This window comes from Symphalangus syndactylus, chromosome 12 (genome assembly GCF_028878055.3).
Source record: "Symphalangus syndactylus isolate Jambi chromosome 12, NHGRI_mSymSyn1-v2.1_pri, whole genome shotgun sequence".
Taxonomy (NCBI): Eukaryota; Metazoa; Chordata; class Mammalia; order Primates; family Hylobatidae; genus Symphalangus; species Symphalangus syndactylus.
In genome coordinates this window covers 101607858-101633002 of record NC_072441.2, presented here as the reverse complement: position 1 = coordinate 101633002, position 25145 = coordinate 101607858, and the positions used below count along the sequence as shown (strand labels likewise).

The 25145-nt window shown below is 38.3% G+C and overlaps 1 protein-coding gene and 1 long non-coding RNA gene across 6 annotated transcripts in view; one reads left to right on the top strand and one right to left on the bottom strand.

Annotated features, from left to right (window-relative positions):
• The window catches only part of LOC134734566 (uncharacterized), a 129815-nt gene that overhangs the window by 35563 nt on the left and 69107 nt on the right, over positions 1 to 25145 (bottom strand). The gene's annotated exons all lie outside the window — the stretch shown is intronic.
• The window catches only part of SLC9C2 (solute carrier family 9 member C2 (putative)), a 103692-nt gene that overhangs the window by 14594 nt on the left and 63953 nt on the right, over positions 1 to 25145 (top strand). The window contains exons 5-9 of the mRNA XM_063627325.1: positions 1864 to 2029; positions 6059 to 6175; positions 7676 to 7837; positions 12894 to 12993; positions 16359 to 16502. Coding sequence (XP_063483395.1) covers positions 1864 to 2029; positions 6059 to 6175; positions 7676 to 7837; positions 12894 to 12993; positions 16359 to 16502 — 689 coding nt within the window. The remainder of the gene's footprint in view (positions 1 to 1863; positions 2030 to 6058; positions 6176 to 7675; positions 7838 to 12893; positions 12994 to 16358; positions 16503 to 25145) is intronic.

Sequence of the window (25145 nt, the reverse complement as noted above, 5' to 3'; positions counted from 1 at the left end):
TGGGACTACAGGCACATGCCACCATGCCTGGCTAATTTTTTCTTATTTTTAGTAAAGGTGAGGTCTCGCTCTCTTGTCCAGGCTGCTTTCAAGGTTTCTGGCCTCAAGCAATCCTCCTGCCTCAATCTTCCAAAGTGTTGGGATTACAGGCATGAGCCACCATGGCTGGCCTACTCTAGAATTTAAAAAGACCCAAATAGTCCCATAATCATTAAAAACTGAATTGGCAAATAAAAATGTTCCAAAACAAAATGAGACCCAAACTATTTTAAATGTAAGTTATGTGAACCAGTATGAAAGATAACTCCAATCTTATGTCTTACAGACGAGTAAAAGAGGAAATCCTCCCACATTTATTTTATTTTTAGAGACAGAGTCTTGCTCTGTTGCCCAGGTTGGAGTGCAATGGTAATATCATGGCTCATTGCAACCTCAAACTCCTGTGCTTAAGCAATCCTCCCACCTCAGTTTCCTGAGTAGCTGGTACTACAGGTGTGCACCACCATGCTCAGCTAATTTTTAAATTTTTTTTTTTGTAGAGGTGGGAGTCTCACTATGTTTCCCAGGCTGGTCTTAAACTACTGAACTCAAGATACCCTCCTGCCTTGCCTCCTAAAGTGCTGGGATTATGGGCATGAGCCACTGCACCTGGCCTCCTCCCTTACTTATTTTATAAGCCTTGTTTAACCTTAACACCAAAACTATACAGGAATATTAAGAGGAAGAAAAATCATAAGTCAATGTCACCCACAAACATAGAACAATTCTACACAAAATTTTGGCACAAATATATCTAGTAACATATAAATAATAAAAACATGATCAAGTTGTGTTTATTTCAGAATAAGGTTAATTTAACATTTAAAAAATTGCTTAATGTAATTCATGCTCTTAAGAGATTTAATCACGAGGTCAGGAGATCGAGACCATCTTGGCTAACACGGTGAAACCTCGTTTCTACTAAAAATACAAAAAATTAGCCGGGCGTGTTGGCGGGCGCCTGTAGTCCCAGCTACTCGGGAGGCTGAGGCAGGAGAATGGCGTGAACCCAGGAGGCGGAGCTTGCAGTGAGCTGAGATCGCGCCACTGCACTCCAGCCTGGGGGACACAGCGAGACTCCATCTCAAAAAAAAAAAAAAAAAAGATTTAAGAAGAAAAACCATATGACATTACAGTAGATAAAGAAAGAAAAGGACCTAATGGTCAAATTGTGAAAACCTCACAGAAAGTAAAACAAAAGACAGAGATGGAAAATAAGAAAAGGATTGAATAACACAACTATTTTTTTTCCTGAGGATAATTTTGAAAAATAAATACTTCTTATACTTGGGCATACACAATGTGTGCATAGAAATTACAAAACTCTGTAAATCACTTAATCTCAAGCATTTCATGGCCTCCCCGTTCTCTACTGCAGAACTACTTATTTTACAACTAATAAAAGGTAAATGGGGGGATTTTCTGTGACTATTTTAGAGTCTTGGTATATAAATTTGTGTCATGTACCAGACACAATATGTCAGTAACAATTTACTTTCCAAACTAATCAGGATATGTTTTATATAGAAGCAGGAGAAATTTGCATTCTGTTTTAAGAACCTTTCAATATTGAGAACTATTGAACTAGAATAACAACAAGAAAGATAGTTGAGTCAGTCTTTTTAATAATAAGGTAGAATATTGCTTATTTGAAAGGGGCAGTTTCTTTGTGGCAGATGGTTAAACTAGAATACCTTTTAAAGTTATCTTCCAGGGTAATTGTGTAACATTTACAACCAAGATCTGACTCTTAGGATATAAGTAAATGCCATCATGCCATCTTTAGATGTTAAGTCTAATACTGTGTTATGAATTGGTTCACAGGTCTTGTTAACTGGATTAATTAGCTTTTCTACAGCAAGCATCATAATTGGATATGTCGTTATAAAATTCAATAAAGATTCATGGGATTTGCAATCTTGCCTACTCTTCAGCATCACCCTTGGCATTATAGATCCTCTTCGTTCTGTGAATTCACTAAAAACTATTGGTATGTCACATTTATTTCTCTCTCTTATCTTGAAAATACAAGGGTACATTATTTTCTTTTGATTATATTTTTCTTGCATGAATTGTGCACCCAGAAGAATAAGAATCTGTGCTTTTTTTTTCACCTTGAGAGGTAGAGCACTGATTGACTTTAAGGAGACAGTGCAAATAAGACAACCATCAAGGAGATGAGATAAATAGTGCCAATTATAATCTCCAAGGAAGTTTTTCAATTTTTTCCAAGAAAATGTAACCTTCTAGAAGGTGATAAAAATTGGCATTCTTATTCTGTTCCAGTGAATTCTTAGCCACGAGGTAGATATTCTAAGTTGGTGAGTTTGTTTACCAATAAGAGAAAACATTAAAGATCCCTAACGAGACTATTCCAAGGCCTTGCTACCTCTTGTTAGAACTGCCTCCATTTGGAATAGCTAAGGTTTGGCAGGTGGTGGAGGGGGTTGTAGTTTATCTTCAAGAAAAGGGGTAAGGATATAGTTTGGCACTCAAATGTATTACTCAATAAAAGCTTATCCCCAAGAGGATTTGGAGTCCTGCACTATTTCCCATATTATTTGGTAAGGTGGAAGATGATTTCACTCTGAAATGTCCCCCTATTTCAGGATTTTTTTTCTTTGTTCCTTCTAAAAATAACAACAACAACAACAAAAATGGGAGACACGTGCAGGATGTGCAGATTTGTTACACAGGTATATGTGTGCCATGGTGGTTTGCTGCACCTATTGACCTGTACTCTAAGCTCGCTTCCCTCACCACCACCCCCCAACAGGCCCCGGTGTGTGATGTTCCCCTCCCTGTGTCCATATGTTTTCATTGTTCAACTCCCACTTATGAGTGAGAACATGTGGTGTTTGGTTTTCTGTTCCTGTGTTAGTTTGCTGAGGATGATGGCTTCAAGCTTCAGCCATGTCCCTGCAAAGGACATGATCTCATTCCTTTTTATGGCTGCATAGTGTTCCATGGTGTATATGTACCACATTTTCTTTATCCAGTCTATCATGGATGGGCATCTGGGTTGATTCTATGTCTTTGCTATTGTAAATAGTGCTGTAATAAACATACGTGTGTATGTGTCTTTATAGTAGAATGATTTGCATTCCTTTGGGTATATGCCCAGTAATGGGATTGCTGGGTCAAATGGTCAGGTTTTATTAACACAGCAGTATCAACATGAATGGCTAGATGCTATGGTTTCTGTTTTTGACTCAGAAATATTTTCCTAACCAATTTTAAAGTATCAGTTGTATTTAGGGGAAATATACTACCTTATGATTGGAGTGAGAAACCTCCAACCTTTCCAGCGTGTGATATTCTTATTTTCATACTCCTAGCTGGGAAAACATAGGGTTTTAGGAACTTTTGGAGGTTCTGTTCTAAATTGTTACAAGGTAGATACATTTCTCAAAGACTCTGATCCTGTTCTCTTTTTTCTCTTTGCTCCCGTAAGTACAATTTTTTTTCTGTCTTTCCTTACCTGTGTTATTCTTTCAACCATTTGTATTTACCTCTTGTTTCATTATCTCATTTTTCTTCCTGCTCTCCTTTCTGCACTCTCTTGACTATAAATGGTTATAATAAACTATAAATGTTATTTATTGCAGTTTCAACATTCAATTTTTTTTTTCAAAAAAAAGGAATACAGTAGAAAGTCTTCTTTTTATTTTTATTTTTTTTATTTTTTGAGACAGAGTTTCGCTCTATACCCCAGGCTAGAGTGCAATGGCACGATCTTGGCTGATGGCAACCTCCGCCCCCGGGTTTAAGCGATTCTCCTGCCTCAGCCTTCTGAGTAGCTGGGATTACAGCCATGTGCTGCTACGCCCGGATAATTTTTGTATTTTTTAGTAGAGAGGGGGTTTTGCCATGTTGGCCAGGCTGATCTCGAACTCCTGACCTCAGATGATCCACCCACCTCGGCCTCCCAAAGTGCTGAGATTACAGGCATGAGCCACTGCACCCAGCTGAAAGTCTTCTATTTCTTTAAGACAAAACTAGTGAAGGTATTGGGTTGCCTCTTAATTTTTATATTTTTTTATGTCAACGACACGCAGGAGGTTAGAGGGATTCTGTATCCAGTAGCATTGTCTCCTGATAAGACAAATTTGACTTATTTTTATGGGGAAAGTCACTCTCACTTGTTTTGGGTGTTGGCTGCGCCATCATATTGTCCCTTTGTGTGAATTAGATAAATGGCTCTTTCTTCAAAACAGTTTTCTTTTATTTAATAGTCATAATACATTATTTTTTTAAGGAAAAACTATTTTTTGCCAAATGCCTAAAATTATAATATACAGAACTACAATTTCTATAATGTTAATAGTGTTTCTTTTGATGAGGTGCCCATCTGCATTGTAAACCTGTACAACCTAAATCTAAAGTGGACTGGCCCAGTCAAAAATGTAGTAGACGTTCATATGTAAGTTAAAAGGAAATTGTCTATCCATTACCTGTTTTAAAAGAGTATAAGGGCTTAAATAACTTTTATTTTAAAGCAAATCTGGAAGAGGATCTTGTAAAGAAATAAAATATAGAGTGTTAGTATGATCTCAATTGAGTAAAAAGAACCACACGCTTAGAAAAGGACTTCAACTTTAAAATGGTTATATCTGGGTCATCATAGAATTATAGAAGATTTGTTTTATTCTTTTCTTTTCCAAATTTTACAATGAATATAATTCATTGTGGACTAATATAAATTAGGTCCACATTAAGCCAAAAGAGAAGGTGGAGAGAGCTTGAAGATGTAGCAATAGAAACTGTCTAAAATGAAACACAGAGAGAAAAGGACTAGAAAACATTGATCTGAGCATCAGTGTGAGCTGTGGACAACTTCAAATGACCTAATGTATGAATCCCCAAAAGAAAAGAGAGGGAGGAACAAAAAATTTGAAGAAATCCTGGACAAAAAGTTTCTAAATTTGATAATAATGAAAGCTAGAGATTCAACAAGCTCTATAAACTGTAAGCCCAAGAAATATAAAGAAGACTACACAAAAGCACATAAAAAGCAAATTCCTTAAAACCAATGATAAAGAGAAAATTTTAAAAGCAGCCAGAGACAAAAGTCACATTGTATTTAGAGGAATAAAAATAATGACAACAGACTTAGAATTCTACACTCAGTGAAAATATCTTTTGGAAGAGAAGGTAAAATGAAGACTTTCTTAAACATACAAAAACTGAAAGAATTTATCATCAGCAGGCCTGCACTACAAAATTGTTAAAAGTCTTCTACGCAGAAAGAAAATGATGTTAGATGGAAATTTGGCTGTGGAATTTTATCTACTCAAGCCTCTGGAAATCACAACCAATCTATTTTTGGTTTCTATGTATCTGTCTATCATGGACATTTCGTATAAATCAAATCATACAGTATGTGGCTTTTGTGTCTGGCTTCTTTCACTTAGTATAATGTTTTCAAGGTTCAGGTTTTAATATGTATCAGTAAGTGCTTCATGCCTTTTTGTAGAGGAATAATATTCCATTGTAGGGATATATCACATATATTTATTCATTTATCAGCTGATAGACATTGAGTTGTTTCCACCTTTTAGCTCTTATGAATAATACTATTATGAATATTTATGTACAAATCTTTGTGTGGACATATATTTTCAATTACCTTGGGTATGTACCTAGGAGTAGAATTGCTGGGTCCTATTTTGTACTTATTTCTAAAATGAGGTTATTTTGGAATCTGATTCAGGTTTATTCAAACTAAATGTGGTATCTTGAGAAGTATTTGTCTCATTCTGAAACTCAAGTATGGTTGAGACAATGAACAATACAAGCAGTGCTATCGCCATGTTTCTTTGCCATTGCGAATACAGGAGGCACAATATAGAAATTTAAAAATGGTGATTGTGATTGTCTTACAGACCCATCCCAGTCATAGTTGCCTTGTTCTTTCTCTTTTTTCTTTTTCTGTTCTTTCTCTTCTGTTTCTGCTTCCTGTGCAAGAACATTATTTTCATGTGGCATATTGAGTTATATTTTGTATTTCCTTTTTCAGGCATTTCTAAAATATACATTGATCTCATTAGAGGAGAATCATTGATCATTTGTAGCATCGCATCAATTTTTTTTGGAAATTTTCGGGGCAACAGAATCCACTTTTCTATTTTTAGAGGTATGAGCATTTTTTGTCTGTATATTTTCTAAAATCATTCTCATTAAAATTAAGATACATTCAAATGTTTAACTTTGCTGCCTTCTCTATACTTTACTTTTGGGCTGATTACAATGATATATGAAGTAACAAGAAAAAAATCATAGTTGACCATCTGCATCCACGGATTCAAACAACTGCAGATCAAAAATATTCAGAAAAACTCAATAAAAATAACAATACAACGATAAAAATGCAAATTAAAATGCAATACAGTATAGCTATTTACATAGAGTATTTACATTGTATTAAGTATTACAAGTAACCTAGAGACGATTTAAAGTACACAGAAGTATGTGCTGTAGGTTATATGCAAATAATATGCTATTTTATATCCAAGGTTTTGTGAATCTGCAGATTTTGATATCCAAAGGGGTTCCTGGAACCAATGCCCCATGGATACCTGAAGGAGGACTGCATGTGTGTTCTTGGACATTAAGGGGGAAAGAACATTTAAAAAGTGCTTTAGTTTTTCTCAATATGCATAAATGCATGTGTGCACACATATAGTGTCACAATAGACACATATAGTATCAGCTCGCTCAGATTTACTTCTTTCCTGGATCAATCTGGATCTCAGTGACTGAGTGCTAAGAATTGGCTTGGTTCTGGATTTGGGTCTGAGAGTGAAAGCAGAACATTGTATGCAGGACTGGAGAATCCAGTCCTAGAAGTGACAAGAGCCAGATTCCTTCAGCTAAAGCCCACTGGGATATGAAGCTGTTGCCTTGCTAGGTTTCCAGATGTGTTACTAGTAGAAATGAAAAGGTGAAAAAATCACAGTATGAAGGGGGAAAATGTGTTTTTCTGATATACTTTTGTGATAGTCACAAGAGGAGGAAGATACTAAAAGGAAAAATAAATATTAATGAATAAAGAGGAGTTTGCAGTGCTTCTCAGTGAGGGAGCTACCGGGCATTGGGGTGGGACAATTTTTGTCATTTAGGACTACCCTGATAGCTACCCACTGACTGCCACTAGTGCCCCCAGTTATTGTGACTAATGAAAATTTCTTATCTTCATTTTCCAATGTCTCCTGGGCTGGGGGCAGGGGTCATAAACTAACTGCAGGTTAGCAGTGACCCTGGGCCTAGTTAGCTTGGTCTTGACATAGTTTATCTAAAAATTTTTAATTTAGATTTTTTTTTGTTTAGACATTCACTCTAAACCCATTTGTCACAAGTTTTTCACATTTATTGTCCTTGCCTTTCTCCTGAGGACATTTGAATCTTCCATCACTAGATAAGCAAACCTTAAGCTGCAGACTGTAAGGGAAGGTTATTCTGAGAGAGGCTTTTTACCAGACTTTCATGAGACACTCCTATTTTCTGAAAAATAAGGTCCCCACTCAAAATCTCACAAGCAAACCAAAGTGCAAAGACCCAAGTGCCATCAGTGAAAGAGACAAAAGTTATAGCTCAAGTTTTTATTTCTTATTTTTTCTTTCTTTCTTTTTTTTAGATTTACATGTAGGCATTGAACTCAGCTTGGACATTTTGGGAAGCATAATATTTGGATATTGGTGTGCAAAAATCATTCAGTGTATATTGGCTGACGTTTTTAGCAATATGCTGACTAATATCATTCTCTGCTTTTCAATGGTGTACATGACTTTCTATATTGGTAAGGCAGAAATAAATACAAAAATTACTGTCCTTAAAGTAAGCTTTATTTTTTCCTGATCTTGAATCCAGTTGCTTCTCCTCCTTTTTGTGGCCCCACTGTGTGTCCTGTCATCTTACTTATCTCTAGCTCTTTCCTGGTCTTTCTTAATAAGCTTTTTATTTCAACTCCATGTCCAATTTCCTTGCACTGTTCTCTGTGGTTACTCTCTTATTCTTTTTGGATTCTTCATTTGACTTTGTATATAGTCGCTGGCATTCCCCAGGCAGAGGAATCAACACTGAGCTCATTTCTGCTCTAACCCTGAGAACAAACCATCTGCAAACTGAGAAGTCTAGGAGAGATGCTCCTGAGGCTTTTCTAGATCAGCAGCCTTTAATTCAATGGATACCAAATTGAGAAGACTATAGAAATGGCAGCCCTTATTTAGGCTAAGAGTCAGGAAAGGAGAGGTATATTTATTGTTGAAAGAGAAGCAGGAGAGTGAAATAATCACAGGAGTAAGAGTGCTCAGCACTGGCTGACCTTCAGCTAGTTTAGTCCAATGAAATGGAGATTTAAGTGTTTACTGGCCTGACTGAGGTGCTCGGTCCCTAAGAGACATAGTAACTGTGGCCAAACTGTCAAATTCCACTTTTGCTCTCATCTCACACAGTGAAGCAACTTCAGTTCTTGAAAGACCTCAGGTATCAAGAGGTTAATTACTTCTCTTTCACCTCCAGTTACCTAAAAGCGCTGCTTCTTCTGCAGATTAATTGCCACCTGAGTGTTTCTCACTGCCCTGAATCAGTAAAATTATAGAAAGCATTCACTGAAGGCTCATTTCCTTCAAATTTCTTCATTTTTCCCCTCTCCTGTGCTGCTTTTTATAGATGCCTTAAATGTTTGAAGAAAAAAATTTAGTCTATTTTTCTACTAGACTGAGTTCCTTGAGGTGGAGGCTCTTAGTCATCTTTTTATTTGTTCTCTTTTCTATGTTTGGAGCTTGCCATATGCCTGATAGTAATTTAACACATGTTGGTTGAATAAACTGCTACTAGTCCTCGAAGAGCTTTGGAGTTAGGCAGACTTGAGTTCAAATTTCAGCTCTGCAATTTATTAGCTTGGTGACCCTGGAAAATTACTTAACCTCTCTACGGTTCACTTTCCTTATCTTTAAAAGTGGTATGATAGGCTGGGCGCAGTGACTCACGCCTGTAATCCCAGCACTTTGGGAGGCTGAGGCAGGCGGATCACTTGAGGCCAGGAGTTTGAGACCAGCCTGGCCAATATAGTGAAACCCTGTCTCTACTAAAAGTTCAAAAAATTAGCCAGGTGTGCTGGTGCACGCCTGTAATTCCAGCCACTGGGGAGGCTAAGGCACAAGAATCCCTTGTACCCGGGAGGCGGAGGTTGCAGTGAGCCAAGATCACGCCATTGCACTTCAGCCTGGGCAAGAGTGAGACTCTGTCTCAAAAAAAAAAAAAAGTGTTATATCACCTAATGTATTAAGGGTATTGCAGGCATTAATGAGATAATCTGTCATGTGACTCACTCCTGCTGGTGTGCTGATAGCTCTTGCTGGCTTGCCAGAGCTGATTATCCTCCTGTCTTTCAAACTCTGTTCAAGTGACATTATGTTGAGAGCTTGAAATTGGCCACAGTGAGAGTCTTTACACCACAGAAATTGGAAGATGCTGCAACACTACAACTCAGGGTTCCCTCTACTGCTCCAACCTTGAACTAGGTTTTAAAAAGTTTTTTTCTCTTACTGCCTGTATAATTGCAGAAAAGAGCTGGCTTTAAACATTTACCAGCACATCACTGGGCTCAAGGTAGGGCAGTCAATAAATATGAGTTCCTATTCCCTTTTCCTTCTAAAAAAATGGAGATGCTTCCAGTCAATGTGTGGCATCATCCTAACCAGATGTGTATGAATTGAGGGCAGGTAGGTAGGATGGGGTTCCCTAGAGTCTTTTAGCATTATTGCCACATTGGAAGACTCCCATTTCTGACATACAACTTTTCAAGTTGGAATAGGGTTGTTTGGTTAAGCAGTATGAATTCCTTATGCTCATTCGGGTATGCAGCCAAAAAGCTGATCAATTCAGCTCAATCCCAATTCAATTCAAATCAAATGTTTACCAAAAATATATTTAAGCATTATGAAGTCTGATTATTTTGTGCTAACTAAATGGCATCATAAGACTTTGAAGCTGATTTCTGTGAAGGAGTATAAGTCACATAGCTGTGGAGTAAAAGATCCTTAAACAATTGAGACACTTGTGATTTAGACTTTAGGAGGTGGAGATCATAGAGAACTGAGCCAGGACCTTGGTTCTAGTTTAAGGTCTACCCTCAGTTCCTTCACCTGTAAAATGGGGAGACTGAGTTAGGCAGTGATGGGGTGGTAAATTGGCTCTCTGGGAAGAGAAAAAGCCCCGATTTGCAGTGCTTGTCAATTTTCATGGGATAAATACATCTACCGTGGCTGATTTCAAGGATGGCTTTGGTTAGCAACCTGCTCACAAAGTTACTAAAAAATTAACAATTAACTTTCCTGAGCAGGTACCAGGTCTCTAAGAATCAGCCTTAAAGAGAATGATGATTTTCTCTAGAAATTATGCCTTTGAGATTGTAGCTGTCACCAGCAGAGAGGAAATATCTGTATTTTGGTTGCATTTGTTCAGGTAAGACTTACTGCAGAGTGTGGATGAATGATAGAAGGTAGGAATTTAGCATTAACCACTCAGGCTTAAATACATCCCAGAGTCAGCACTTGTGTGTGCTATATATACTGATTTCAGCCAATAATTCTTTGTAGCTTCAAGGCAGCGCTGTGCCGCTGCTCAGAATGAAAGCTTGCTAGGTAGCCTCCTGTTTTACGTTGAATTGTGTCCCCCCAAAAGACGTTGAAGTCCTACATTCCGGTACCTGTAAAGGTGACTTTATTTAGAAAGAGGACCTTTGTCGACGACCAAGTTAAGATGCGTCCTTAGGGTGGGTCCTAATCCAGTATGACTGTATCCTTATAGAAAGGGGAAATTTGGACACAGCGACAGACACACATAGAGGGAAGATTATGTGAAGACACAGGGAGAATACCAGCTATAAGCCAAGGAATGCCTGAAACTACCAGAAGCTAGGAGAAAGGCCTGGGACAGAATCTCCATCACAGCCCTCAGAAGGAACCAACCCTGCTGATCTTAGACTTCTAGCTCCGGAACTGTGAGACAATGCATTTCTGTGGTTTAAGCCCCCCAGTTTGTGCTATTCAATTATGGCAGTCCCAGGAAACCAATACACCTCCCTCCTCTATTACACTTTCCTCTGTCAAGAATTAAAAAACAACTTTAGGCAGTCCTTTACTCATACTTAGTAAGTTCCTGAAAGCAAAGTCAGAAAAAGGCAGTGTTATAAAGAGATGTTCCATAGCCAGAAAGCGAAAATGTAGATAAAATTCTCACTTATACATTCTCTAATGTTACATTTCTTTCATGTTGTTTAATTTTGTTCTTTTCCCTGACTAATAAACATACCATCAATTGGCTTAAGTCCAAAAAGCATCTGATTGAGGTGGGAGAGTCACCTCTTTTAGTGCTGATGTATAATTCATGAAAGAACATGGGTTTTAGAAAAGTGTAGGCTAGAGGCATTCCAAGAGGGATTCCTCCATCCTAGCAAGGAGGAATATTTTATCAAGTGACAGTGTTTAGAATTTTGTGGGGGATGGAGATAATAAAAAGTAGGAGTTTTTGTCATCTTTATAATTGTTTTAAAAGTCTACAAACAATGCATCCCCTTGTTGCCTGTAACTGGGGCTTGTCACTTCCACTGTCCCTTCTTTATAAAATACTAATTATAGAGAATTGGAAATTGAAAGATAGTTTCCCTGTCATCACAGTTTGCGGCACTCCTGGTTTTATTGTCATTGGTTATTTAAAGTAAATTCAGTTAAATAAGTAGATAAAAAGAAGTCTAAAGTGAACTTAAGGGATTAGATAAAACAAAGAATAGTAAACTCCTCTTTAAATTAATAAACAATATTAATTTACTAAGCAATAAAGTAGATAAAAACAATTAACAGCATGATAGTATTATCACTTATTCATTGCTTTAAAAGTGTGGCAAGCATTTTCATGTTTTCTAATTTAATTTTCACAACTGTATGAGTCATAACTATTTTGTGCCTATTTATAGTTACAGGGCCACTAATGGAGGAAGGTGAGGTCACGTTCCAAAAGCAACCAGCTCTGCTTTGCCCCAAAGCTCTTCCAATCCTATCTTTCATGTTCTTTGTCTTCCTTTCTGTCTGACGGTTTTAATGTGCTATTTGAAGACTCTGCAGCCTAAGACTGCAGAGTATTTATGGTATTCAAATATCCTTCAGGTTGGTTTTCCTGCCTCAGACTATTAATACATTTACACATTTGTTTAGAGCCCAACAAATTACAAGTTTAATTAGGGAGGTCTATAGCTGCAAAAGAAAAGCAGGTGTAAGGAACTGGAGTCATCAGAAGCACAACTCCCGGGACATGTAGTGCAGTATTTCTGAGATGCTTAAAGGACACCTTGAGGGCTGTTGAACTTATTTTCCATTAGCCCTATCCTCAGTGATGGTCTCCAGCAGGACTTGGCAAACTGCGACTCTTGGGCCAAATCTGCCTGTTAGCTAAAAATGGTTTTTACATTTAAAAATGGCACAAAAGAAGAATATTTTGTGGCATATGAAAATTATGTGAAATTCGGACTTCAGTATCTATAAACCAAGTTTTACTGGACACATCTGTTTACATATTATCTGTGGTTGCTTTTGTACTACAACAGCTGAGTTGAGCCATTGTAACAGAGGCTGTATGCATCACAAACACTAAATATTTACTGTGTGGCCCTTTATAGAAAAAGTTTGCTAGCCCCGGGTTTACTGGATTAGGTCAATCCCCTGAAGCAACTTTCTAAGAACTACTACTTCTCTTAAGATTCCCACCAATTCTTTATTCAAGATAAAGTATCTTAGTATGCAGATATGAATACATTGCATTTGATTCATTTGTTTTTTTTTTTTTTTTCTCCCTAGTGGAATTTTTAGGAATGTCAGGCACTCTTGCCTTAGCCGCTGTAGGACTGAATTTAGATTCTTTAACTTTTAAACCGAAGATCGAATTCGTAATTACTAAGTAAGTTTCCTATCGTGCCCTTCGATGGATCTCATAGCAGTTTAGTGCATAAGGGGTCTCGCCTTCATGGACACTAGTAAAACTCTTTTTCCATAACCTTTCTTTATCTTGAAAATTTTATTTTTGCTATCAGTTATATTGGAAAAGAATTTAAGGTGCCAACAGTTACCAGCATTAATTGATACTCCTGTTATTAATAAAGTATCAGTGGCTCAGAAACCATGGTGTTTTTTGTATGTAACCCGACAAAAATTTACTTTGAACCATGGAGATTTAAAGATTCATTTTTTCTTTGTTTCCTTCATAATATACCTAAATAACAGTATATTAATGTGGGAAGAGCTGGAAAAGAAGAGTAGCAGAAAGATGTAACATCAACAAAACTCTTACCTACCCTTTACTCCTGGTAATAAATGCCATATGGACATCTCTGGATAGAGGGAAAATCATTTGCCTGTCTGTGCAGAGAAATAAGTTAGTCTTTCTCTGAAAGACTATGATAAATTAGAGAATTGGTTCAGAATTATCAAATACCAAGTCATCATCTAATGTAGAAATTCCCACATCAGATGAAAACAAATGTTGAAATGAGAAAAATAAGCCAAAAAAAAAAAAAAAAAAAGAAAAAGAAAAATAAGCCATAATCCTGAGTTTTCCCATGAAAATTAATTTATTTAATGTAAGGACTATGCATTACTGTGAAATTATGTCCATTCTACTTTTTTGTTGTTTATAATGTCCTCTCTTTTATGACATTCCAATGATAGAAGATGGTATTTTCTTTTCTACTTGGCAAAATGAAAAAACACGGGCAGCCAGGCACAGTGGCTCACTCCTGTAATCCCAGCACTTTGGGAGGCCGAGGCAGGCGGATCACGAGGTCAGGAGATCGAGACCATACTGGCTAGCATGGTGAAACCCCATCTCTACTAAAAATACAGAAAAAATTAGCCAGGCATGGTGGCAGGCTCCTGTAGTCCCAGCTACTTGGGAGGCTGAGGCAGGAGAATGGCGTGAAACCGGGAGGTGGAACTTGCAGTGAGCCGAGTTCTCACCATTGCACTCCAGCCTGAGTGACAGAGCGAGACTCTGTCTCAAAAAATAGAAACAAACAAACAAACAACAACAACAACAAAAAACATGGGCACCTAAAACTATTCCAGTTTTGTGTGTATGTGAATGAAACATTACTGTGTTTTTAAATCCAGAAGCTTGGGAATAACCAGTTCACAGAACATCTACTTGGTGTAATGCTCAATTTAGATGGTTTCCTGAGCTCAGTGTTACTGTCTGTTGACATCATTATAAATTACTTTCTGTTCACTCAATTGTTTATTTTTTCACTCATTTGACCAATCCTTTCTTAATGTCTGGTGTGGTCTGGATGTTGCATCTTAGGTCTGGGGCTATGAAAATAAGTCCCTTCTCAGAGGTACTCATTGTTAAGTGGCAGACATGTTTATATAAGAAAGTAACAATATGTGTGAATAATTACGTATTTATTCAAGTTCTACTATATACATAATGCATTTTTTAGGTCCTGTGGAGAGATTTGAAAAAAAATTTCTTTTGAGACAGGATCTTGCTTTGCCTTCCAGGCTGAGGGGCAATGGCACTATCAAAGCTCACTATGGCCTCCACCACCAAGGCTCAAGTGATCCTCCCACCTCAGCCTCTCAAGTAGCTGGGACTACAGGCATGCACCAGGATACCCGGCTAATTTTTTGTATTTTTTGTAGAGATGGGGTTTCACCATGTTTCCCAGGCTGGTCTCGAACTCCTGGGCTCAAGCAATCTGTCCTCCTCAGCCTCCCAAAGTGTTGGGATTACATGCATGAGCCACTGTGCCCACATGACATTTTTTTTAAAGTATTTAACTCAGGCCTGGTGCGGTGGCTCATGCCTGTAATCCCAGCACTTTGGGAGGCCAAAGCGGGCGGATCACGAGGTCAGGAGATCAAGACCATCCTGGCTAACATGGTGAAACCTGTCTCTACTAAAAATACAAAAAATTAGCCAGGTGTGGTGGCGGGTGCCTGTAGTCCCAGCTACTCGGGAGTCTGAGGCAGGAGAATGGCGTGAACCTGGGAGGTGGAGCTTGCAGTGAGCTGAGATTGCACCACTTGCACTCCAGCCTGGGCGACAGAGCAAGACTCTGTCTCAAAAAAAAAAAAAAAAAAAAAAAGTATTTAACTCAGTCAGTTATTCCATGACTTCTGAATTTTTTGAAAACTATGCACTGGGATTTGAGGTCCCCCCACTCAAACTCTTCCCCAGTAGGGGTTCAGAATCAATTGAATTAAGAGATAGAAATCACTTGGAGAACCAGACTATCTCCTTGATTGGGGTAATGCTGTGTGTATCAAAGAACATGGTTTATGTCTGCAGTGAAAACGAGGCTTCCTTATGCTTCTTTCCGAGCATAAATTTTGAGATTCACCTGTAAGGAAAATGGTTTGTGGGGCAGATGCACTTACCCAGTCAGCTGAAAGGGAAAGTCTCAAGAGGGAGAATCTAGAGGAGGCAGGCCTTGAGATCTGCTTGTGGAAGTCACACTTTGGTCTGACCCAGGCGTGCTACCACATGGAACCATACAGAACAGAACATGTACTCTACTGAGGCCTCAGCCCCCTGCCCTAACCCACCTGCTCTGGTCTACTCAGTAAGAATCTCTGGGGGTGGTTCTGTCAATTTTTATAATTCAATCTGGGTGATTCTAATGCTTTCTTCTGCTTAAAAACTACGTTAGTGCAGACAGTCAGCACCGTAGGAATTCAGAGCAGGACCACCTCCACCTAGGGTGCTTAAGATGCTTTCATGGACAACATGGGATTAGAGTTAGCCTTACAAGACTTTTAGGAATTCAGTAGACAGGAAAGCAGACAGGAGACAGTTTCAAAGTAAATAGAAGAGTACATGTGAGTCACAGAGGGAGAGGTTGTGCAGAGAGCATTGAGATGATCCTGTTAGCTATTGCAAAGTCAAAGTTACCGAGGTACCTCCTAGTAGCAACTACAACTCCGGGTTTAGCAGTAGCAGGCCCAACAGTTGACATGCTCCCACTGAATCCCAGAGAAATTGATAAATCATCAGCTGGGGGAGGTCCTCATTTTTCTGCTTTGCTCTTATTATTCTACTGTGAGAAGCAGCCCATGGGTATTGGTGTGATGAAGGTAATGAAAAATATGGAACTGGGTGCTTTTAGATCCAACAAAATTCTTTTAAATATTGACTATAACAGAGATGAAGGCAACGGCCTCTGCTAAGACAGCATGGTAGATATAAGATACATGCTTTTATGTGAAAAGGAAAATATATTTTTAAGATGATTGCGTAAAATGTCATTTCTATTTCATTCATCCTAGGTTCTTAAGAATTTTTTCATCTGTATACGAACATTTAATATATGCTTTCTTTGGCATTGTGATTGGATGTGGAGAACTCAGCCATTATGAATTTTACACTATAACTTTCATATTCATTTTATTTACAACAGTGAATTTGGTAAGGTAAGAATAATATTTTAAAGTTTGTTTACTGAACTTAGATTCTCAAGGCCAGAATTAGAATTAGGAAGCAGTGGCATACAGCAAAAAGGGCTCTGGACATGGAGCCAGGAAACCTGCATTGTTATCAAGGCCTTGACAATAGCTTGCTGTGCAACTTGGGGTAAGTGTTTATTTTTCAAGATTTTATCCATAAAATGAGAGGGATCGGCACCACCCATAAGCTAGACAGAAATGCAAATTAATGGACCCATCTTGACCTACTGAATCAAATCTCTAAATATGAGATCCAGGAAATAGTTTTAACATGCTCTTCAGGTGGTTTGTATGCATGTTAAAGTTGAGCATCACTGGACCAGATTAATTGCTCTTAACATTTTTGTTGAATTTCATCATAATTTATTATCGTCAATAGCTATGAGAAAGCCACTATCATGCTATGTACCAATAGCTGTGATAATGCACTTACCATGTACTGTATGCCATTGATATGAATATCACCTTGTGATGTATGTGTTATTGCATCACTTCACAGACGAAGCCCAGAGAATGTAAAAACCTGCCTAGAGTCACTCAACTCATAAGTGCAAATTTGGGATTTAAACCTGACTCCATGAGCATCCTTATTCTAGAATGCCATTGCCCACTGATGGTAGTTGTGTCTTCCATAAGAATTTATGAAAATGTCTCCAAAAACACTGTCATTTTCACTCAGGATGGTGGACAAGGTAGCTTGTCTTATAGTATGTTCCCATGGAAACTTGAGTCTGCTGACTCAAGGTACTGCATGCAACTCAGATAGTCACTCTCACACAGGAGGCTGTGTACACAGCCCTGATTGCCACCCCTATCCCCCACCTCATCAGAGTGGGGCCTAAATTGGTACCTGCCTGCTGTTCCCATGCAGCTGTGAAATCAGTAACCATCTTATCATCTTTTCTCTGGCTCTCTGTCTGGACTCTTAAAAAACAGTTTTTAAGTTAGTCATTGCTCCCTAGTATAATTTAGGTATTTATGTTTATTTCTGGATCCAAATTCCATCTCCCACACTTGTTAGCTTTGTGACTATGTAACTATATGACTTTGGGTCATTACTTAATCTAAGTTTCAATTACTTATCTGTAGACTGGGCATAATAATAGATCATCTCAGAGGGTTGCTGTGAGGATTCAATGAGGTAATGCAAGTACAAGAATTTAGCACCATGCCTGGCACATAGTAAATGCTCAGCAAAGTGAGTTTTTGCCATGATTGTGGCTATCCTTATTTTCTCAGGATAAGACACAACTTTTGAATCTTCAAAATAATGAAAGGATTCCCCAAAGAAATTATCAGTAGGTTTTAAAACAAAACATTATTAATAAAATTAAAACATGAAAACAAACCACCACTGTATTTGTTAATTCTTTCAGCAGATATTTATCAAGCACCTACTAAATGTCAGGCATTGTTCCAGGCACTTAGGACACCTCAGTGGACAAAATAGTCTGAAAACATGAAAATTTCTGCCATCATGGAGTTTACAATGTAATTGGGGTTTTCAGAAAAAAAGCCAAAATCATGTTAAATAAAGAATATAATATATTAGAAAATAATAAAGACTATGAAAATAAATAAAGCATGGTAAGGAAGTTGGATGTGCCAGCACTAGATGGCAAGCTGCAATTCAAACCCAGTGGGCAGGGTAGGCCTCAATGAGAAAGTGACATTTGAATAAAGATGTGAAAGAGGTGAGGGAGCCAGGCAGATGGGGGGAAAGACTCATAATTTTATATGCCCTAAGGGAGGGGCCGGCCTGGTATGTGCAATAAACAGCAGGGAGGCCTTGGTCACTGAAACAGAGAGAGGGGAGAGCAGGAGATGAGGATAGAGAGGTAAGTATGAAAAAAAGTAAGAGAAAGAACCCACATATGAATGCCTTTGTGAGTTAAGAAAACACCTGGGAGGATGTACCTCAGCCCCTTAAGAGTGGTTACTTTCCTCTGGGGAATGGGATTTGTGAAGGGGAATAAAGTCAGGGCATTTTAGCTTTTAAATTTTTTACTGAGGATGGAGCAAGATGGCAGATGAATAGAAGGCTCCACTGATCATCCCTCTCACCCCCGTGCAGGAACACCACATTTTAACAACTATCTGCACACAAAAAAGCACCGTCATAAGAACCAAAAATCAAGTGAGTGATCACAGTACCTACTTTAAAATTCATATTGCAGAAAGAGGCACAAAAAAGGGTAGGAAAAACAGTCATGGATTGCTGACACCACCCCTCACCAGTCCTCCCCACCACAAAGCAGCTGTGTGGTGCAGAGAGAGAATCTGTGCACTTGGGGAAGGGAGACCACAGCAACTGGGGGAATTTGCATTGAACGTAGTGCTGCCCTGTGACAGTGGAAAGCAAAACTGTGCTGAACTCAGCCAGCACCCGCTCACAGAGGGAACATTTAGACCAGCCCTAGCCAGAGGGGAAGTGCCCATTCCAGTGGTAGGAACTTGAGTTTCTCGGCAAGCTTGCTACCATGGGCTAAAGTGCTCTGGGATACTAAGTGAACTTGGAAGGCAGTCTAGGATATAAGGACTGCAATTCTTAGGCAAGTCCTGATGCTGTGCTGGTCTCAGAGCCAGTGGACTGGGGTAGTGAGTGACCTAGTGAGACAGCAGACAGGGTGGCTTGGAGAGTATTTGTTCCACCCCTCCCACAACCTCAAGCAGCGCAGTTCAGAACAATGAAAGTGACTGCTTCCTTCTGCTTAAGGAGAGGAGAGTGAAGAGTAAAGAGAACTTTGTCCTGCATCTTGGATACCAGCTCAACCACAGCAGAATAGGGCACTGGGCAGAGTTGTGAGGCCCCAAGTTCAGGCTCTAGTTCCCCGATGACATTTCTAGACAAACCCTGGCTCAGAAGAGAAACTGCTATCTTGAAGGGAAGGACCCAGTCCTGGCAGGATTCATCACCTGCTGACTAAAGAGCCCTTGGGCCTTGAGTAAATAACAGCAATACAGAGGTGGTATGCTGTGGGCGTTGGGTGAGACTCAGATATGCTGGCTTCAGGTACCAGCTTGGCCACAGTGGAGTAGACACCAAGGAGGCTTTTGGGGTCCCAAGTCCAGGCCTAGGCATTCTTGAACTTGCCCTGGGCCAGAGGGGAGACCTCTGCCCTGAAGGGTGAGTCCCAGGCCTGGCAGCATTCATTACAAGCTGGCTTGAAGAGCCCTTGGGCCTTAAGTGAACATGAGTGGTGGTGTGGCAGAACTCCCTGGGGACTGGTGGTAGTGGTGGCCATAGGGAGAGGCTTTCCTGCCTGTGGAAAAAGGAGGAAAGAGCGGGCAGAACTTTGTCTTATGGTTTGAATACAGCTTAATCACAATAGAATAGAACACCAGGCAGATTTCTAAGGCTTTTCACACTATTTTTTATTTTTTATTTCTTTTTGGGACAGGGTCTTGCTGTGTTGCCCAGGCTGGTCTTGAACTCCTGGGCTCAAGCGATTCTCCTGAATTGCTTGAGAAGAAAGAATTAGTCAGCTTGAAGACAGACTATTCAAGAATACACAGTCAGAGGACGCAAAAGAAAAAAGAATAAAAAAGAATGAGGCACACCTACTAAGAAATAACCTCAAAAGGGCAAGTCTAAGTGTTACTGGCCTTAAAGAGGAGGTAGAGAAAGAAATAGGGGTAGAAAGTTTATTCAAAGTGGTAATATCAGAGAACTTCCCAAACCAAGAGAAAGATATCAATATTCAAGTACGAGAAAGTTGTAGAATGCTGAGCAGATTTAACCCAAAGAAGGCTACCTCAAGGCATTTAATAATCAAACTTCCAAAGATCACAGATAAAGAAAGGACCCTAAAAGCAGAAAAGAAACAACTTACAATGAAGCACCAATCAAGCAGAAATTCTAGAGTAAAAAATGCAAGTGACATACTGAGGAATGCATTAGAGTCTGTTAATAGCAGAATTGATCAAGCAGAAGAAAGAATTAGTGAGCCTGAAGACAGGCTATTTGAAAATATGCAGTCAGAGGAGACAAAAGGCAAAAGTCTGGCAGCAGACTTTTCAGTGGAAACCTTACAGACTAGGAGAGAGTGGCATGACATATTTAAAGTGCTGAAGGAAAATAACTTTTACCCAAGAATAGTATATCTGCGAAAACATCCTTTAAACATGAAGGAGAAATGAAGACTTTCCCAGACAAACAAAAGCTGAGGGATTTCATCAACATCAGACCTGTCCTAGAAGAAATGCTAAAGGGAGTTTTTCAATCTGAAAGAAAAGGATGTTAATGAGCAATAAGAAATCATCAGAAGATATAAAACTCCCTGGTAATAGTAGGTACACACAAAAACATAGAATACTATGACACTGTAATTTGGTGGGTAAACTACTCATATTTTGAATAGAAAGACTAAAAGATGAACCTATCAAACATGATAATTTCAACAAATTTTCAGGACATAGACTTACTGGTAATAGTGGGTACATGGAAAACCATAGACTATTATAACACTGTATGGCAATTCCTCAAAGAGCTAAAAGAGGAACTGCCATTTGGCCCAGCAGTCTCATTATTGAGTATATACCCAGAGGAATATAAATCATTTTACTATAAAGACACATGAACGTGAATGTTCATTGCAGCACTATTCACAATAGCAAAGGCATGGAATCAACCTAAATGCTCATCAATGCCACATTGGATAAAGAAAATGTAATACATATACACCATGGAATACTATGCAGCCATAAAAAAGACTGAGATCATGTCTTTTGTGGAACATGGATAGAGTTGGAGGTTATTATCCTTAGCAAACTAACACAGGAACAGAAAACCAAACACTACATGTTATCACTTACAAGTGGAGGCTAAATGATAAGAACCTACAAATACAAAGAAGGAACAACAGACACTGAGATCTACTTGAGGTGGGAGGATGGGAGGAGGGAGAGGAGCAGAAAAAATAACTATTAGGTACTGGGCTTAATATCTTCATGATGAAATAATAGGTATAACAAAACCCTGTGACATGTGTTTACCTACGTAACAAACCTTCACATGTACTCCCAAACCTAAAATAAAAGATTTAAAAAACGCTGTAATTGTGGTGTGTAAACTACTCCTAAGTAGAAATGCAAAATGACAAACTACATTTGTCGTAGTTGTAATTACTTCAACAACTTTTCAAGACATAGACAGTACATACAATAAGACATAAAGAAACAACAAAAAGTTAAATAGCGGGGGGGTAAAGTCAAAGTGTATCATTTTTTATCAGTCTTCTTTTTGCTTATTTCCTCATTTATGCAATTAGTGTTAAGTGTCATCAATTTTAAATGATGGGTTATAAGATAGTATTTACCAGCCTCATGGTAACCTTAAATTAAAAAATACAATAGATACACAAAAAATTAAAAGCAAGAAATTAAATCATACTGCCAGTGAAAATCACCTTCATTGAAAGGGCTGGAAAGAAAGAAGAAAGAGAAGACCACAAAACAACCAGAAAGCAAATAACAAAATAGTAGCAGTAAGTCCTTACTTATCAATAATAACATTGAATATAAATGGACTAAACTTTCCAATCAAAAGAAGGAGTGGCTGAATTAATGATAAAAAAACAAGACCCAATGATCTGTTGTCTCCAAGAAAAACACTTCACCTATAAAGATACATATAGACTGACAATAAAGAGATGGAAAAGGACATTCCATGCCAGTGCAAACCAAGAAAGAGCAAGAGTAGCTATACTTACATCAGACAAAATACATTTCAAGACAAAAACTGTAAGAAGAGACAAAGAAGGTCATTATATAATGATAAAGGAGTCAATTCAGCAAGATGGTATGACAGTTTTAAATGTATATGCACCCAACACTGGAGCATCCAGATAAAACAAATATTATTAGTGCCAAAGAGAGAGAAACCTCAATGCAATAATAACTGAGACTTCAACACCCCACTTTTGGCATTGGACAGATCTTCCAGGCAAAAATATTAACAAAGAAATATTGGACTTAATTTGCACCATGGAACAAATAGACCTTATAGATATTTACAGAACATTTTGTCCAAGAGCTGCAGAATACACATTTTTCTCCTCAGCACATGGATCATTCTGAAGGACAGACCATATGTTAGGTCATAAAACAAGTCTTAAAATGTTCAAAAAAGCTGAAATAATATCAAGCGTTTTCCAGAATAAAAGAAGAAATCAACAACAAGAAGAATTTTGCAAACTATACAACACAGGTAAATTAAACAAAATGCTCCTGAATGAAAATGCATCAATAAAGAAATTAAGAAGGAAATTGAAAAATTTCTTGAAACACATGATAATAGAAACATAACATACCAAAACTTATGGGATGCAGCAAAAGCAGTACTAAGAGGGAAATTTATAGCTACATGTGCCTACATCAAAAAAGAAAAAAAAACTCCAAACAAATAGCCTAATGGTACATCTTAAAGAACTAGAAAAGGAAGAGCAAACCAAACTCAAAATTGGTAGATGAAAATAAATAATACATATTAGAGCACAAATAAATGAAATTGAAATGAAAAAAATAGAAAATATAAATGAAACAAAAAGTTGGTTTTTTGAAAAGATAAACAAAAATGACAAACCTTTACCTAGACTAAGAAAAAAAGAGAGAAGATCCAAATAAACAGAATCAGAGATGAAAAGTGAGAAATTATGATTGATACCACAGAAATTCAAAGGATCATTACTGGTTACCATGAGCAACTATATGCCAATAAATTGGAAAACCTAGCAGAAATAGACAAATTCCTAGACACATACCACCTACCCTAACTGGATCATGAAGAGATCCAAAACCTGAACAGACCAATAACAAGTAATGAGATCAAAACTGTAATAAAAAGTCCCCCAGCAAAGATAAGCCCTGATCTGATGGCTTCTACCATGCTGAATTCTACCAAACATTTAAAGAAGAACTAATACCCATTCTACTCAAATTATTCTGAAAAATAGAGGAGGAGGAAATACTTCCAAACTTGTTCTAAGAAGTCAGTATTACCCTGATACCAACACCAGACAAAGACACATCAAAAAAAGAAAACTTCAGGTCAATATCTCTCACGAATATTGATGCAAAAATCCTCAACAAAATGTAAGCAAACATAACTCAACAATGCATTAAAAAGATCATTCATCATGATCATCCCTGGGACTTATCCCAGGGATGCAGGGATCGTTCAACATATGCAAATCAATCTATGTAATACATCATATCAACAGAATGAAGGACAAAAACCATGTAATCATTTCAATTGATGATGAAAAAGCATTTGATAAAGTTCAGCATGCCTTCATGATAAAAACATGCCTTCATGATAAAAAAAGTCATTCCACGTTCATGAATTGGATCAATATTGTTAAAATGTCCATACTATCTAAAATGATCTACAGATTCAATGCAACCTTTATTAAAATACCAATTATGTTCTTCACAGAAATAAGAAAAATAATTCTAAAATTTATGTGGCAACACAAAAGACCCAGAATAACCAGATAACTTGAGCAAAAAAAGCAAAACTGGAGGAATCACATTACTTGACTTCAAATTATACTGCAGAGCTATAGTAATGAACACAGCATGGGAATGGCATAAAAACAGACACATAGACCAATGGAACAGAAAAGAGAACCCAGAAATAAATCCATATGTCTACAGTGAACTTTTTTTTTGACAAAGGTGACAAGAACGTATATTGGAGAAAGAATAGTCTCTTCAATAAATGGTGCTGGGAAAACTGGATATCCATAAGTGAAAGAATGAAACTAGGCGCCTAACTCTCACCCTATGCAAAAATCAAATCAAAATGGATTAAATATGTAAATCTAAGACCTCAACTTATGAAACTACTGCAAGAAAACATTGGGGAAACCCTCTAGGACACTGGTCTGGGCATAGATTTCTTGAGTAATAACCCACAAGCTCAGGCAATCAAAGAAAAAATGGACAAATGAGATAACATAAAGTTAAGCTTCTGTATAGTAAAGGAAACAATCAACAAATTGAAGAGACAACCCACAGAATGGGAGGAAACCACCCATCTGTGCAGTGGTGCATGCCTGTAATCCCAGCTACTTGGGAGGCCGAGGCAGGAGAATCGCTTGAACCCAGGAGGCAGAGGTTGCAGTGAGCCGAGATGGCACCACTGCACTCCAGCCTGGGCAACAGAGTGAGACTTTGTCTCAAAAAAAAAAAAAAAAGAAAAGAAAAAAAAAAAAAACTACCTGGCCGGGTGCAGTGGCTCACGCCTGTAATCCCAGCACTTTGGGAGGCTGAGGCGGGCGGATCATGAGGTCAGGAGATCGAGACCATCCTGGCTAACAGGGTGAAGCCCCGTCTCTACTAAAAATATAAAAAATTAGCTGGGCGTAGTGGCAGGTGCCTGTAGTTCCAGCTACTCGGGAGGCTGAGGCAGGAGAATGGCGTGAACCCGGGAGGCAGAGCTTGCAGTGAGCCGAGATCACACCACTGAACTCCAGCCTGGGCGACAGAGCAAGACTCTGTCTCAAAAAAAAAAAAAAAAAAAGAAAACTACCGATCTGATGAGAGTTTCATAACCAGAATATATAAGGAGCTCAAACAAGTCAATAGGAAAACATCTAAAAATCTGAT